Source organism: Terrapene carolina, unplaced genomic scaffold (assembly GCF_002925995.2).
Source record: "Terrapene carolina triunguis isolate 2854851 unplaced genomic scaffold, T_m_triunguis-2.0 Scaffold183, whole genome shotgun sequence".
Taxonomy (NCBI): Eukaryota; Metazoa; Chordata; order Testudines; family Emydidae; genus Terrapene; species Terrapene triunguis.
In genome coordinates, this window is record NW_020664534.1 from 2,783,147 (window position 1) to 2,800,579 (window position 17,433).

Sequence of the window (17,433 nt, forward strand, 5' to 3'; positions counted from 1 at the left end):
CTGACGCGGCAGGTTCGGCCGATCGCGGCCCCCACTGGCCGCGGTTCACCGTCCCGGGCCAATGGGGGCGGCGGGAAGCGGCGCGGGCGAGCAATGTGCTGGCCGCGGCTTCCCGCCGCCCCCATTGGCCAGGGACGGCGAACCGCGGCCAGTGGGGGCCGCGATCGGCCGAACCTGCCGCGTCAGCAGGTAAATAAAACTGGCCCGGCCCGCGAGGGTGCTTACCCTGGCGAGCCGTGTGCCAAACGTTGCCGACCCCTGATATAAATGAAATGTGTATCAAATCTTGCAAAATCTTTTAGACTTTTCCACAAGATAAAATAATTCCTTCCTACTGGGAAAAAGACTTCAAATCTCCACTAGGTTTTGAATTTGACAATTCTACTTTTCCCATTAGCACTGTGAACCAATAGTCCTCTATTTTCTCACTGATCCATATCCTGTAGTCCCCTTTAAGGTGAGTGGCATATTTATTATTTAAATTTTCCAAAATTTCCTGGTTTTAAGTTTATAACACTGTATGAAACTAGAATAATTTATATGAAATTTCAAAGTGCATTGATGATTTTCTGCACTAAACATTATGGTTTGCATTAAAAATACCACATTTGAAGAAACTTCAGACTTCAGAAATACCATTAAAACAACATTTTGGGTGAAAGATTTTGCAAGAAAAATTATTCATTGCCTAAGTCAGTTTCTAGTCAATGGAAGCTTTGCTTAAATGAGGACTAATTAAGAACTGCAAAATTTCAACCAACATGGCTAAACATTTATCTTACTAGAGCAGTTAAGATTTTTACATGGTTCAGCCAATAAGCAGCTGTCAGAGTTTGGAATAGTTTAAGAATTCCATGAAAGTTTTTTTCCTAACCCACTCTATATAGCTGAAATGATTCTCTCCAATTTTCTCCATGGCTAGTAACATTACCTGGACTTTTTGAGAGATGAGTGAAGGAGATACACCCCACAAACTAACTCCCTTTCCTGCTGACAAGAGAACAGCAGCTCTAAAATGGCCAGTGACCTGCTGAATGGTTATGATCATGTTTAAATGTCAGTTTCTTCAAGACAGTACCGAGTTAAAAAGTGAAATATTGGAAAAATTCAGGGAGATAACTATGATCAGAATCATGAGTATTTAATTACCTTACTGCTACATTTTCTAAAGGATTTTGATCCTCCCCTTTTGGTATCAAATATTTTTTTTATAATAAAAAAAAGCAATTCCCTATATCTCTTGATAAATCAGCTTTTTCAGGCACTGAGATTAAGTTTACATCTTCATGTGATCAGAAATATGTAATTCAAATGGTTTGGGAGAATGAGAGAAATAGTTTGTTCAGTAGAATTTTTTCTCCCCTCATATTATAGGGGCCACTCAAACTAGATATAAGAACGTACTTTGCCCTATGAAAGGATCTGTTTTCAGCTCAGTGATTATTAAAACAGCACTTATACCTTTGGGAAAAATGTATAACAACTTTAATTGATAAACACCATATACCTTAGATATTCAAGCTATTCATTCACTTTGTTTCCCTCAAGATTTTCCTGATGACATTTTCTTCTACCAAACATTTTTAAAACTTACCCAAAAAACTTCCAAATAGCCACACTTTGTTAATAATTTGACGTAATGTTTTTTTAAAAACTTTCTCCAAAATACAGCATGAAAGAAGGTATCCATTTTAATGGCATTTAAACAAGCCCCACTCCCATGCCTCCAAAACCACCCTTAGCTGAATTTACTGAAAATTATTTTAAAATAATCAGTTAGTAACAAGACTTTCAAAAAAAGTTGTGATCAAGATGAGAATATAATGCTTGCTAACAACATTAGACTGAGATTTACTTACAGGTCAGAAAAGAGTGAACAGCACAACCAAAACATGTGATTACCTTTTAAGCAGATTCAGAAAAGCACCACAATGAAGAAGCCTTTACCACATTTATTGTCCCCTAGGAAAAGGAACAGTCCAGCATTGATGCGGACGTGGAAACCATGAGACAGACGCCACAACATGGATAAATGTGAAGGCTGTAACTTTATTAAAAGCCAGTGGGGAACCACTCCCGAATCATCTGGCAAGGCTGTTTCACTGCAAATTTCAACTGGGCACCAATGGCTCCAGATTCTAGAAGCATAGGGGTGGGAATGAAGGCAGTGTCCCTTTTATACCCCCCTGCCTGCTTGGGATGCTGGCTGGAAGCCAGATCCACTACTTCCCCTCCTCCGCTCAGGAGGCTGGAGAAATGAGATGAGGAAAGCCACATGCTGCACAACACATGCAGGCATGCCCACTTCTGCATAATGTTGTACCCTGGGCCCATACTCAAAGCAGCCTTTCGTGTTACAGGGACCTTACATTGGACCCTATTTAACCCACCGACCCCACTGGAACCCATCAAAGTTGCAACAATGTAATTTAACCCCACCCCCACAAGTGGACCTCTGATGCTGGATGGAAGGTGAAACCCACCCCCACAGCAGTTTGTCACTTGGGGAAAGTCCCTTCCAGACCCCAAATAAAGTTTGGCAGTCAGCCTAGCTTCCTGAGTAAGAGTGCAGCTGGAACAGAGCCCATGTGGCTATTTGCCAGCAGCAAGAGCAAGCAGATGCCATCACCTCTCCTGCCCTTGCAGGCAAGAGCCAAATCAGCTGGCCCCTCATAGCCCTGTAGTTCAGTGGCAGCAGGACTAGGCGGGACAGGCTCCATTGACGGATGCCATGAGGCAGCCCATCCTGTGATACAGGGCGGTGGGGGGAAGGAATGACAATCACCCTTCCCATCCCTCATACATGCATGGAGCAGGAAGAGGAAGGGGGAGTCGGGGAAGCACTAGTAGCACTGCCTCAGTTGCTCCTGCTTTCGATCTCCATTTTTCCCCTTTCACCCAGAGGAGGAAAGAAAAAAGATACTCCTTCACCTCCATCAAAGATGCACTCCAGCTAGTGAAGTGAGCATTACCAGATATCATATTCCATGCCACTAGGAGTTGTGCCTATTATTTTAATTTTTCATACCAATGCATTACATGAAAAATTCTCTTTGTTTCTCCACGTGATCATTCTTCATATTTTTTAATGTAAAATCATTAAAATCAGAATGGGGTTTATAAATGTTGATCGTGAGAATTGTGTAAGAAAACTAGCAGAGGCATACTCAGATATAATGATTGGGGTATCTGAAAAGAATCATCCTTCATGCCTGATGGGGAAAACTGAGTTAAGAAACTGGGAAAACTGACAAGCAACTTTGGTTCACGGAAATGAGAGTGTGTCAGTTGTTGAACATATGAATATTTCTTTTTGAAGTGAAACATGTAAGACTGAACTGGAAAAAAATCCTCCCCGTAAATGATTAATTATGCCTCAATTTACAGGCTGAATTTAGGAACCAAGGGTCAAAATCACTCCTGTTGATACAGGAAAGTGAAAGTTGCCATCTGTGGCCCAGAGGGGTTTCATGCAAGGGTACACCTCTCAACCGTCAGGCTTGCCAGTGTGTGATACAAGCAATCACAATGAGTGACAAACTATAGAAATGTGGAACACCTGTGGTTTGTTGTATGTCATGCCATAAGTGACATTTATAAAGGTTTTTAACTATAACACCATGAGAAAAGGCTTTTTTCTCATTGTGTGAATTAAATGAGCTAGTTTAAAAAAAAAATCAACAAATTCCATCAAATGCAGTCATAAGGACCCCCCTCCTACGCACCCTCACACACAGGTTATCAGAAGGGTCTGAATTCTGGACCTTCAGATTCCCACACAGATCTTTACCCTTGAAGCTACAGGATTATCTTATTTTTTTTTGCAGTCCAGCCTCTAGGGAGGAATGTGATGCACATTTAGGCAGCAAGTTACACAACTATTTGGTAGAAAGAAATAGAAAGTTGGAATCAGGACTCCTGGGTTCTATCTCTGTCTGAAGGGCAATGGTGTTTAATGGCTGGAGCAGTATGAATGACAGGAGTGTAGTGTCACCACCCATCTAATCAAAGGGATTAAGTGCCATGGAAAACACTGTACTGAAAAACTATGCTGGTGAGACATTCCTAGAATATCTCAGGCTTCAGTAAAGAAATATCTAATCTGTTTAAACACATTTTCACCTTGTAGATATCTGTAATTAACTGCCATCATTTTAACAGACAGAAACAGAATAAATCTAAATGCTTTGCAGGGTCCTCCTCCATTGTGCCCATCAAAGAAGCACTACCAAAATATCTGGGGACATGCAAGACAGTTGTGTGTGGCCTGAAATCATCTTAGTCTAAAAAGCTGGAAATTGTATTTATGAATGCAATTTCTGACTGTCTGGAGAAGCCTGGCTGAGTTGTAGTGGTGAGTACATGCAAGCAACTGGAGGGCAGACAACCCAATAACGTATTTCTATTTGATCCATTAAAACAATGAAGTAGGATTTCCAACAACAGTGTTACATTTCAGTATGTGTCAATTTGGTGCTCTCTATCCACACACATAGATACATTATAAATTATATATATTCTAACTATATTTTATATGTTAAAATATTACAGGTGAAGTTTTTAGTGCCACTTATAGTTAAGTTCCTCACCCTTTCCAATATAAGACTCTGCTTTCAGTTGCTTATAACTTTGCCAAACTTTAACTATTAGGATTAAAATATTTCATGTTGACTGCTTGCCTCAGGCTTTTATTTTTTAATTTCAACTGAAATAATTCAGTCATTTCTGAAAATGAAATGACAGGAAATACATTTTGCCCATGTTAAAAAAAAAACGTAGTACAGATATTTCATTGAGGTTAGTGCCTCTGTGCTTCGAGGGAGGGCTTGTAATTTAGCATGGGGCGGTCTTGGTGTCAGATGTGCTTTTTGTAACCAAAAAAATTGCCCAAATTTGGCTAACTTACAGGCCTCCAAAAAGTCGCAGTTCACACATGCTCAGTGGAGACTGGTTAGAGTTTGGCAGCTGAATTCTCTGAAGGTTCCATCTGCACTGGGCATTCTACAGCCCAGGGCTTGCAGTACTTTCTTTACAATGGCTCCTCTGGACAGCTGGGTGCCAGGCATCATAACTAAGAGCAGGGAGATTGTCCTGCACTCTTCCTGCTGTAGGCAGCCTGGACAAGGGGGAAGCCACCTAACTAGAATGCAGAGGAGTGTGGAAAAAGGGGGAGACATGGGAAGAAGGGGGCAGCAGAGGAAGGGGGAACTAGGGAGCACACTCTTCCAGAACCTGGAACTGAACACTGGTGTTCCGAGTGTCTACATTTCTCAGCTGCCACTACATACCTGTGAAACCCATTGGCTAAATGTGTCTCTCATCCCCTTCAAGTGTTTGGTCCACAAAAAGGAGAGCAATCTTACCAGTTATTCCGTTAGCTCAGGCAATGGAGATCCGTGCTTTGGATTTAAAGATGCAGATGCTACTGGTGACCTAAGCTAGGGGTCTAAATGGTTTAACATGTTATTTCTGTTTTTTGTTTATTTTTTAAGAAACTTGGAAATTATATCTGAAAGATGACGGTTGTGAAATCAAGCACTCAGAAGTTGGGAAATGCCAATTTAAGGTTGCCCAGGCAACCTTAATTTGCCCCCGCCCCCAACCCCGTGCGTGTACGCATTATGATACAGTCACCTAGTATTATGGTATGGTTACATACAATTTTTTTTCTACGGGACCCATTCGTAGTTCAGTGAATGGGTGGCCATCACTGGCATATTCAATACCTTTGTTACTGTATTTATACTAGTTGTAATAAAACTTTGTCCTTGCTGAAGTGTCACAAATCCAAAATTACTCTTTGAGATGGCGAAACAACTGTTGCCAGAGTTAAGGTTTTTAATTATGCTTCTGTGAATGGCTGTGTATACTTGACTGTACCTAAGGATCATGCCTTAACCCTTATGGCTTTAAGGACTTGTCCTCACTAAGGAATTGAAGAACAAACTCTTAACTCTGTCTTCAGAATTTATAAGTCTGCTCGAACTTCCCTGCCTTCCTTCAGCTGCTCTCACTTACTTCCCAATCAGTGTCTTAAATTGAACCTCCAAATATTCACTCCCAAATAAACCAGCTCCCAAACCAGATTCCCAACCGGACTGTCAGTTTCAGGAATTGACAGTGCATTGAGAGTTTACTTTGGAAACACAGCTAATGGTTGAGGAGGATTTCTATCAGTAGGAAGGCAGGCAAAAGTCATGATCTCTCCCACCTCCCAGATGCCAGAAAAAAACAGTTACTAACCATTCATAACTGTTGTTCTTTGACATGTGTTGCTAATGTCCATTCCATGCTAGGTGTGAGTGTGCCACATGCAGAGTTGCCAGAGATTTTTTCGTTAGTGGTATCCGTAGGACTGGCTCTAGTGCCCTCTGGAGCCGTGCGCGTATGTGCCCGCACCCTCTCACTTCCTTCTTGCCAGTAACTCTGACAGAGGGGTAGGAGGGTGGGTCATGGAATGGACACTAAGAACTATATACACTAACTACAATAACTCTGCAATATATGACAGAAAAGTTCAAACCATTGGGAAAGAAGCCTTGCAAGAGCAAGAAGGATAGTTCCAGGCAATTGTCGTGGGTAGTAAGAAGGAACTGAGAGGTGCAAGGCTGGCAGGGCTCCTTATGCCGGCGCATAGGTGCACGGCTCCAGAGGACGCTAGAGCCGATCCTACAGATACCACTAAGGGAAAAATCTCTGGCAACTGTGCACGTGGCGTGCACACACCTAGCATGGAATGGACAGAACACGCACTCAAAGAAGAACCTTTACTTCTCAGAGCAGTGCTCCCTATTTGATCTGCCTCCGAATCCTTAAACACAGCAAGTTTCTATGTCATCCATTCACTAGCTCAGGGGTGGGCAAACTATGGCCCGGGGGCTGCATCCGGCTCTCCAGACGTTTTAATCCAGCCCTCGAGCTCCCGTGGCCCATGGGAGCTGCAGGGGTGGCGTCTGCAGACTGGACAGCGCGCAGAGCCACCTGGCCGCACCTCCCTGTAGAAGCCGGAGGGGGGACATGCCACTGCTTCTGGGAGCTGCTTGAGGTAAGCGCCGCCTGGAGCCTGCACCCCTGACCCCCTCCTGCACTCCAACTCCCTGCCCCAGCCCTGATCCCCCTCCCTCCCTCTGAACACCTCAGTCCCAGCCCGGAGCACCCTCCTGTACCCCCAAACCCTCATCCCTAGCCCCAGCCAGAGCCCTCACCCCGCCCTGCACCCCCAACCTCCAATTTTGTGAGCATTCATGGCCCACCATACAATTTCCATACTCAGATGTGGCCCTCGGGCCAAAAAGTTTGCCCATCTCTGCACTAGCTGGTCATTTTTTAGAACAGTGGTCCCCAAACTGTGGGGCGTGAGACCATTCGGGGGTGCATGGCAGAGCCTGGGCCAGCCCCTGCAAGGGGTGGCGAGGGAGTGCCACCCAGCCCACACTCTGATCCCAGCTCCACTCCGGCTCTGGCCCCACCCCCAGTCCCAGCTTCACTCCCAGCCCCAGCCACAGCTTCGGGGCCCTGCTCCTGACTGTGGCCTCGCTCTCTGAAAAAGTTTGGGGACCACTGTTTTAGAGGTAAAGGGATTTTTCACCTCATGCATATGATAAATTAGAGAGCAAATATATTGTACACTGGATATAGATATATTTGCACTTTTGGATTTCCTATGACTTGAAGAGTCTATGAACTGATTTCAAAACCATAATTTAGTAAATCGGTTCTCTAACAGATTCTTCAAAGCAGTTTTAAGAAAGGAGTCAAAATATTTTTTCACAGATTCTCAACAAGATAAGTAATTTAACTAGACTAAATTTTGGCTATATGCTTTAGAGGGCATTCTCTAACTCCTCTCACATGATGTTTTCAGAAAAGCAGGTATCAGAATCTGCCATTCTAATATTTTATACATTTTCTCACACAGAGTGGCAGGAAACAAGCAGCAGGCCTAACTGTTGCAGAGTTATTTATTCAGGAGAGGGGATAAGAAACCAAGTTCAAAAAGGAAGGAAGATACACAAGCTTCTTTAGCAGAAAGGATTTCAGTGTAAACCAGCTTCAATAGCCAAGACCAAAACACAATTTAGACATAAATGTTTAATTACTTTGGGACTGATGTGAACTGCAAGCTTCAAGAGAGGATATACATGCTTACCCGTCCTCGTTCGGTGAGGGTTGTCAACATGATGATCAGCGATAACCTATGATCCCAGACTACCTGCCAGAAATGTGCGCAGGTATGTGGAAGAGGACCTTGAGTGGCGATATATCTGTTCACAATGCCAGCAGAAGGAATTTCCATCTGTCAGGAGAAAAAACACCCATCTCATTACTCAAATGCCAAATGTAATATTGTTTTCTTGTTTAAAATAATTTTCACAAAGATGATCTTCTGAAGGAAGTTTAAAGAAACAAGTTGAGTAACAAGATTAACAAGTTCACTTTAAATATCTTACAGAATATCACAATATTTGATTATTAATTTAAAATGGACCAAAATCACATGCTGAAACACAGCAATTTCTTTTAAATTATTTTTCTGCACAAAAATGAAACCTAGTTATAAACTCACTCAGATCCCTGAAGCCCTTTACAAACTGATAAGTGTAGCATACAAATAATTACAACTTAATCTAAAATGAAAGGTTATGTACTGACTTGCTAAATTTACTCTCAACAGGCAGACATTTTGAATTCTCCTGAAAATGTTTTACTTATCCTGTTTTACAATTTTACAACCTATAATTCTTTATTATCCCTCCCACATTTTAAAAGAAAAAATATACTTACAAAAAAAATCTCAAGTTTTCTTCTGCTTCCCAACATTTACCCTCTATATTTAGCTTCTCAGCTGCTAGAAATGTAAACTACAGCAGCAGTTCTCAACACTTTTCCCATTCATGACCTAAAACCCAGTTGCAGGGGTCAAACTGTGCTGATATGTGGTGGTTTGATAAACTGGTAAATTTATCTGGAGAATGTCTTCTTGTGATCCAGAATATACATGATCGTTTATTAAAAAAGTCTCTCTCTCTCTCATGGTTGAAAAGAAAACCTTCAGAAGGTGAACTGATGCAGTGAGGTGGCCCAAATCTGGAGTTAGCCTTAAATAATTACTCTCAGAGAAATATAAACTGACCCTGTTCATTTCAATATGCGATTAACTCTGAAATCTAATTATGATGATTTAAGTGCCAACTTGATTATTTCATTGCTAATCAAAGCAAATGAGAAAGGAGATCGACATTATGCATATCTGCTAAGAGAGTAGAATCACTTTTTGGTGTCTCAAGTAGGTGGAGTTTGGTTTGTGGACTTCACTGTAGGTGTATCTGTGTCCCTGCACTGCTGATTGGAGAATTTTAGTAGCAGTGTCCATTTGGCCCACACATGCACTGCCTCCCCACCCCCACCTTGTGGTCTGCCATAAGACTATCCAGTGTTGGACGGGCAAAGCCTCCTCAGTTCCTTCTCTACCACAGAGCGTATGATGAGAACTCTGAAGTAGAGGGGAGGAGGGTGGGTCATGGAGCACCCAAGGGGGACACATCTTGAAGAACCATTGTTACTGCACAAGGTGATTACTTCTTCTTTGAATAGTGTCCCTATGAGTGCTCCACTGTAGGTGACTCCTGAGAAGTATGCCCTACTGGAGGCTGGGGCTTCAGAGTCGGGTCTGTGATGGATGATAGCATTGTGGCACTGAATGTGGCGTCTACAGCAGAGTCCCCCAGGATGGCATAGTGTTCGGCAAATGTCTGTGCAGATGGCCAGGTAGCAGCTCTGAAGATTTCGGATATAGGGATACCCTTTGAGAAGGCGATGGACGAGGAAACCAATCTCGTAGAATGTGTGCGGATTACAGATGGAAGTGCTAAATTGCGAATCTGATAACAGATCTTGATAGAGTTTGAGGCCCATATAGAGAGCCTTTGAGCTGAAATCGTGTGCCTCTAGACCTGTCTGCGATGGAGACGAAGAGTCTCAGAGCTTTTCTAAAAAATGTTGTCCTGTCCAAATACAAGGCTCCTTATGTTGAGTGTATGGAGGATGGCTTCCCTATTATCCTGGTGAGGTTTGGGATAAAAGGTAGGAAGATGAATGAGTTGATTCACGTGAAATGCAGAAGTCACTTTGGGGTGAACTTCGGATATGGTCTCAGCGTGACTTTGTCGAAGAAAAACACTGTGAAGGGTGGATGTGCCATCACGGCTGTTATCTCCTCTAGCCTTCTTGCCGAGGTAATGGTGATCAGGAACACCTTCTTCATGGAAAGATGAATTAAAGAACAAGTGGCCAGGGGTTCAAAGGGCAATCTAGTCACTTCTTTTAATACTAGATTGAGATACTATTGTCAGAATATGTCACGGAATACCACTGCATCTCTCTCTCTCTCTTGGTCATGTGGGAATTTGCAGCGGAGACTGTCCACTGTCATGCTGTGTACTGGCAGGTAAGCCACTGATATTGTAACATTGTGGGAAATGCACCCACCAGTTCCATAGCTTTAGTGCTTCCATTCAAAGGGAGGGCAAGCTGAAGGCAATGTCTGGCAGATATTTGAGGGCTGGATTGAGCTGTCTCTGTAAGTAATGCCGTCTTGATGGTTTAAGTAATACATGCATGCTATGTTGTCCGTCATGACCTTTGTGTGCATACCTCTGATCAGCAAAAGGAAATGAGCACATGTGTTCCTAATCACTCTGAGCTTGAGTAGATTGATGTGAAGGCACGTCTCAGATGGAGACCATTTGCCCTGCACTGTGATCCTATGAGGGATGCATCAGTGGTGAGAAGTAGTAATTGGAGAAGGATGCGCAAACAGGATTCCCATGCAGGGTTTGCCAGGACTGTTTACTTTTGGTGGGCATACATAGGAGTTTGTCTTTGTTCGGTCTGTAAACCGAACTGAAGCATGATTGGAGGCATTTCATGCAAAGTTTGGCAAGAGCTATCACAGATGTGCCCACGGCCATGTGCCCCAGAAGCTGAAGGCAGACATCACAAAGAACCTCAGTTACTGCACAAGGTGAGTAATCCTCTCTTCTTTGAGCTGTCCCTGTGGGTGCTCCACTTTAGATGACTATAGAGCAGTATCCCTAGCAGGAAGGATGGGTCTTTGGAGTTGGATCTGTATACAATGATAAAATAGTTAATCCTATAACAAAGCATCTGAGGTCGAGCCTTGCTCAATTGCACAGTGCTCTGTGAAGGTGTGGGCTGATGACCAGGTGGCTACTTCACAGATGTCCGTGATGGACATATTGTTCAGGAAGGCTACTGAAGTGAAGAGCGATCTGCTGGAGCATGTTCAAGTTCCCGGTGGGGGTTGCAGATCATGTTGACAGTAGCAAAGGTGAACGCACCTGGAAATCCTCTGCTTAGATATGGCTGACGTGCCGCCCCTTTCCGTTGGCTGCCCCAGGCACCTGGTTGCTGCGCTGGTGCCTGGAGCTGGCCCTGACAGCCCCTAGTTCTCCCACTCATTGTGCGAATGTGATGGCAACGAGGAAGACCACCTTCATCGATACATGCATAAGTGAACATGTTCCCCTGGGTTCGAATGGGGGACCAATGAGACAGCGTAGTACTAGGTTACGGTCCCAGGGTGGGGTGGGAACTCGTATTTCAGGATAAAGGTTTCAAATACCCCTGAGGAACCACTTAGTGATAAGATGGGTGAAAACTGAGAACCCATGAACTTTGTGATGGAAAGCTGTGATGGCTGCAAGGTGTACTCTAAGTGAGCTCGATGATAGTCTTGATTTCTTTAGCTCCAGTATGTAATCTAGTACCAGTGGCAAGGAGAAGTAATAGCCATGGCTTGCCGATTCTGGTACCTTATGTGGAATCTCTTCCATTTGTGCAGGTAAGTATAACATGTAGTTGACCTTCTGCTATTTAATCGTATGTCCCTTACATCTTCCGATGTAAGGTCATTTCATTGTCCTGGAACCATGGAGGAACCATACCTTCAGGTGGAGGATCTCTAGGTTCAGGTGGTGAACCTGGCCTGCATCCTGAGACCAGAGATATGGAAGAGGAGGAAGAGCGAGTGGTGAGCATACCACCATCCGCAACAGGTAAGGGAACCAAGTTTGTCTGGGCCATGTGGGAGTTATCAAGATGACTCCGGATTGTTTGGCCTTTATCTTGTGTATTACCCTGGATATGAAGGGAGGAGGGGGCAACGCGTACAGCAGAAGGACACCGCATTTGATGAGGAAAGCATCTTCTAGAGATCGGGAGCCCAATCCTGCTCTTGAGCAGAATTGTGGACACTTGGCATTCTGGGCTGTAGCAAAAAGGTCTATACTTGGGAAACCCCAGTGTCTGATATATTCTGTCAGATCATGGTGTTTATTTCCCAGTTGTGGTCCTGAGAGAATTTTCTGCTTAGTGCATCTGCTGTGGTACTCTGACATCCTGGTAGACAGGTAGCTGATATGTTGACGTTATGATGGATGCACCAGTTTCATAATCTCAGTGCTTCAGTGCAAAGGGAGTGTAACCTTGCTCCTCCTTGATGATTTATATAAAACATGCAAGCGATGTGGTCTTTCAGTACCTTGATGGTCTTGCTCCTAATCAGAGGTAAAAAACGTGAGCATGCATTGCAGACTGCTTATAGTTACAGTAAATTGATGTGTAATGTTGACTCAAAGGGGGATCACCTGCCCTAGATTGTGTGGTTGTTCATGGCAACACAGTCTTCAGCACAGGCTGTGCAAGCCTGCCTGGAAACCCTGGGCACATACTTGCATTTCTAACCGATACTGAAGCCCATGTTATCACAGCTTCACTGCTATTTTTATCCCTCCATTTAGATTAAAGCTAGTGCATGTGTGTTTACACAAGATGCAAATCAAATCTCCAACTGCAGTATTGACATACCCTAAAATAAAGATATCATTTAGAAAATACTTAGTGTGTGTTGCATTGATGGCAAAAAAGTGAAAGTATCAATACATAGGGCTTGTACCGTTGGAAACAAAGTTATCATTTATCAATGTCTTGGGAAGCTTCTGAACCACCCTTAAGTTGTTGAATATTAAAGCATACTCAGGTCAGACTGTAGCTCTTGGCATGAAAGCTTTGAAATGCCCTCACACTGAGTAACACATTAAGGGAGGCTTATTTATAAGGTTGTAAGAAATATCCTTCCCTTTACTGAGTAAATTTAATAAAGTGGGAAGGAGGCACAAAGAGCCTTTTCCTCTTGAATCCAAAGCAGTAAGGCATTATTGAAATCTTATGTTTAAGAGAATGCTAGGTTTGGGGACTGGCTACTGGTCTGGCTGGCACACCATCCCCTGCATGTTTCTAAGTGGCAGTCAGGCCCCAAGTCCTCTTGAGAATATGCTGAAAAAATGCAGACAAGTGCAAGCAGGGAAACATTCATTCTTTTTAAAGTGAGTCTACACTTACTGCGAAACATAGAGTACAGATACTGCACACCCAGCCAGTAGTTATAAATAGCAGTGTAGATGGTGAGGCACCGTGTAAGAGAGTAGAGTAGAGTCAAGTGTCCTACACACCTGAACCCCCCAGGGAATATAGCCTACACTGCTCTCTATATGCCCAAGCAGTGCCTCCCAGTCTACACTGCTGTTTTTAGCAGTGTAGTGTTATGTTGCCTCCCCGGCGCCTCCTCCTGCTAGAGCCTTTTCTCACCCCAGTGCAACACTCCAGCAGCAGGTGCCTATAATCCTAGATATACATTATTAGACACATACTAATTATTAAATCCCACAAAATTACTGGCCTTAAAAATTGATGCAATATATATGAAACTGTCTAACCGCTTTTACTTATTAAAAACAACCCTGCACATCTGCTAATGGTTTCCATGTGCTTAAGCCTCCTGTCTACCAGTATAAATATTTGCATTCCTAACGAAGCACTTTAAGCTACTTATGAGCTCCTAAAGTTACAGTGAACAAAACGTTAGGCTTTTTGGAATTAAATAAATAAATGAATAAATAAATAACTTTGCCGCTATATTATTCATTTCTTTCTATAATTAATATGGATGCCTGTATAACTTACATTCACATAATTTGCATTAATGTAATCTTCGTTTCCCTGCAATATTATCCGTGTGGCATCATCTATGTTAAAAAAAAAAAAGTAATTAACAACTGGGTGGCGTGCTTTATTATCACCTCCTTTCATTAGGTCAAATAACCAAGTGATCACAGGCATTTGGATTACAGGCACATGAACAAAGCATAGAAGTGTTTTAGAATGTAACATGGATGCACAATTACAAAACTTTGATTATATAATAAATTCACTAATGGCAAAATTCAATGTGGTGGTTTTATAACATGTAAAGCATTATTTAGGGGATAAAAGAAAACAGTCAAATTTTGTACTTAATACTCACAAGGTAGAACATCTTTGTATCGATTTTTGTCCATATTTTGAGGTATTTTTGCACACGTAACAGCCAGCCCTGGCTTCTTTCTATAAAGTTGCTACAAAACAGATATGAAAGAGGTAACATTTTGAAGAATTTGCTTAGGCAAAAAACACTATAGACACTAAATAGATCCACATGTAAATGCATATTCTTTTAAACGAAACTTATGTAAAGCAACTATGCAATGGGAAAGCCATCTCTTTTTCACTGTCTACAAAATTAAAGTGAGGGTGATTTTTAAATTCCAAAGCCACAAGAACAGAAACCCTACTATTATTGCTAGACCATCATCTTCTGTACACGAATGTCTGAAAAATCAAGGAAATATGTGAGAGTCATTGACTGTTCCCAGGCAAGATCTACTTTGTCTTATGATAAATATTGCAGAATGTTGGGTTAGAAAGAGAGGAAGGAAGAAGACCGCAATAAAAAGCAGAAGATAAGTAACTGCTGAAGACTAGCACTTCCCAGAATGAATGGTAATGCATATTCATGCCCACGTTAACTTACTAGACTAAAACTGCTATTTTCCATGGACTTTGGGGGTGTGTGTGAAGGGTGGGGCAAAGTCTACTGCATTTTAGCTGTGAAATTCTGAAGTGGCTTTTAAAAAACAGCTTAATAGCAGGATATTAACAACATTCCATTCACATTAGACATATGCAAATAGCATAAAACATGCTTTTCAAATGTAACACACTCGAATATGGAATTTATTAATGAAGTTTTTGCTAACAATAGACGAGGTGTCCAGTATGCTGTGAAAGGGAGATGTGTAAAAAGCCTAGAGAATGGTGCTGAACAACCTACACGCAAGAGCAAGCAAAGTTATTTCAGGGAGACAGAGTGAAAAAAATTCTGAAATACTGCATGAGCAAGAAAGGACGGACTTCTTTTATTGCGTCCATGACAACAAATCAACCCTAATTCAGACCTATACTGATGAGTATGGGGTCATAACCTCTGGTAACCATGTCTTATAGTCTTACTAGTGCACACACCAGGTGCACTCAGCATCCTCAAAGCACTTTTAGAATCTCTATGTAACTTGACAATCTCTTTTTTATCTCTTTCTGGGGCATTGTACTCATGTATATCATTAACATGTACGACTAAAAATACACAAGCATGAAAGAGCCCTCATTTATATGCTTAAATACTTTGTTGGATAGAGGCCTCAACAGTGAATTAAACAGGGTCTTGCAGATGTGTGTGGTTTTTTGGAACAAATTCTATCTGGCATATCTGGAATAAATATGACTGTATAATGGTGTAAATGAAAACACAGTGGGCCTACATAGATGACGTGCAGACAACGAGGCAAGGGAAAATATGGACCAAGGTATAGCATCTACTGCGGGGAAAAATTGTATGTGATTATGTAATTAAATTTTTAACTCCCAACCTACCCACAAAATGTTATGACTGTGTGTGAGACTATAGTTTTGGCATGTCTCGACATACAAGAGCTTCATTTTGCAACATATATATCTATATGTGTCGCGACTAAAAATAAATAAATAAATATTAGGGCTGTCAAGCGTTTAAAAAAATTAATCTCGATTAATTGCACTGTTAAACAATTATAGAATACCATTTATTTAAATATTTTTGGATGTTTTCTAAATTTTCAAATATATTCATTTCAATTATAACAGAATACAAAGTGGACAGTGCTCACATTATATACATTTTTATTACTAATATTTGCACTGTAAAAAACAAGAAATAGTATTTTTCAATTCACCTAATACAAGTACTGTAGTGCAATCTCTTTATCATGAAAGTTGAACTTTCACATGTAGAATTATGGACCAAAAATCCTGCATTCAAAAATAAAACAATGTAAAACTTAAGAGCCTATAAGTCCACTCCTATTTCTTGTTCAGCCAATCGCTCAAAGAAACAAGTTTATTTATATTTGCAGGAGATAATGCTGCCTGCTTCTTGTTCACAATGTCACATGAAAGTAAGAACAGGTGTTTGCATGGCACTATTGTAGCTGGCATCGAAAGATATTTACATGCCAGACACGCTAAAGATTCATATATCCATTTATGCTTCAACCACCATTCCAGAGGACATGCGTCCATGCTGATGACGGATTCTGCTCGATAACAATCCAAAGCACTGCGGACCGATGCATGTACATTTTTATTATCTGAGTCAAATGCCACCAGCAGAAGGTTGATTTTTTGTTGTTGTTGTTTCGGGTTCTGTAGTTTCCGCATCAGAGTGTTGCTCTTTTAAGACTTTGAAAAGCATGCTCCACACCCCATCCCTCTCACATTTTGGAAGGCACTTTAGATTCTTAAACCTAAAGTGGGTCGAGTCCTGTAGCTATCTTTAGAAATCTCACTTTGGTACCTTCTTTGTGTTTTGTCAAATTTGCTGTGAAAGTGTTCTTAAAATGAACAACATGTGCTAAATCATCATCCGAGACTGCTAGAACATGAAATACATGGCAGAATGCGGGTAAAATAGAGCCAGAAACATACAATTTTCCCCTATGGAGTTCAGTCAGAAATTTATTTAACGCTTTTCTTTTTTTAATGAGCATCATCAGCATGGAAGCATGTCCTCTGGAATGGTGGCTGAAGCATGAAGGGGCATATGAATGTTTAGCATATCTGGCATGTAAAGACCTTGTAATGCCAGGTACAAAAGTCCCATGCAAATGTTTGTTCTCACTTTCTGGTGACATTGTAAATAAGAAGCCGCAGCATTTTCTCCCGTAAATGTAAACAAACGTGTTTGTCTTAGTGATTGGCTGAACGAGAAGTAGGACTGAGTGGATTTGTAGGTGTCATAAACAGATAGTTAAGGGTTAATGCCTCTTTTACCTGTAAAGGGTTAAGAAGTTCACCTAGCCTAGCTGACACCTGACCAGAGGAACCAATGGGAGGACAAGATCGTTCAAAGGGAAGGAGGGAAGTTCCCTTTGTCTGTTGAGTTTCACTTTGGACCGGAGTGGGAAAGCGCCAGAATTCAGCCTCTTATTAAGTAGTGAGTAT

General features: G+C 41.9%; 1 protein-coding gene across 2 annotated transcripts in view; it reads right to left on the minus strand.

Moving 5' to 3' along the window:
• The window catches only part of PTPN3 (protein tyrosine phosphatase non-receptor type 3), a 275,368-nt gene that overhangs the window by 20,078 nt on the left and 237,857 nt on the right, over nucleotides 1–17,433 (minus strand). For both annotated transcript variants that reach the window (XM_026654150.2, XM_026654149.2), the window contains exons 21-23: nucleotides 14,384–14,474; nucleotides 14,044–14,105; nucleotides 8,150–8,296 (exon numbers count right to left, since the gene is read on the minus strand). In XM_026654150.2, coding sequence (XP_026509935.1) covers nucleotides 8,150–8,296; nucleotides 14,044–14,105; nucleotides 14,384–14,474 — 300 coding nt within the window. The remainder of the gene's footprint in view (nucleotides 1–8,149; nucleotides 8,297–14,043; nucleotides 14,106–14,383; nucleotides 14,475–17,433) is intronic.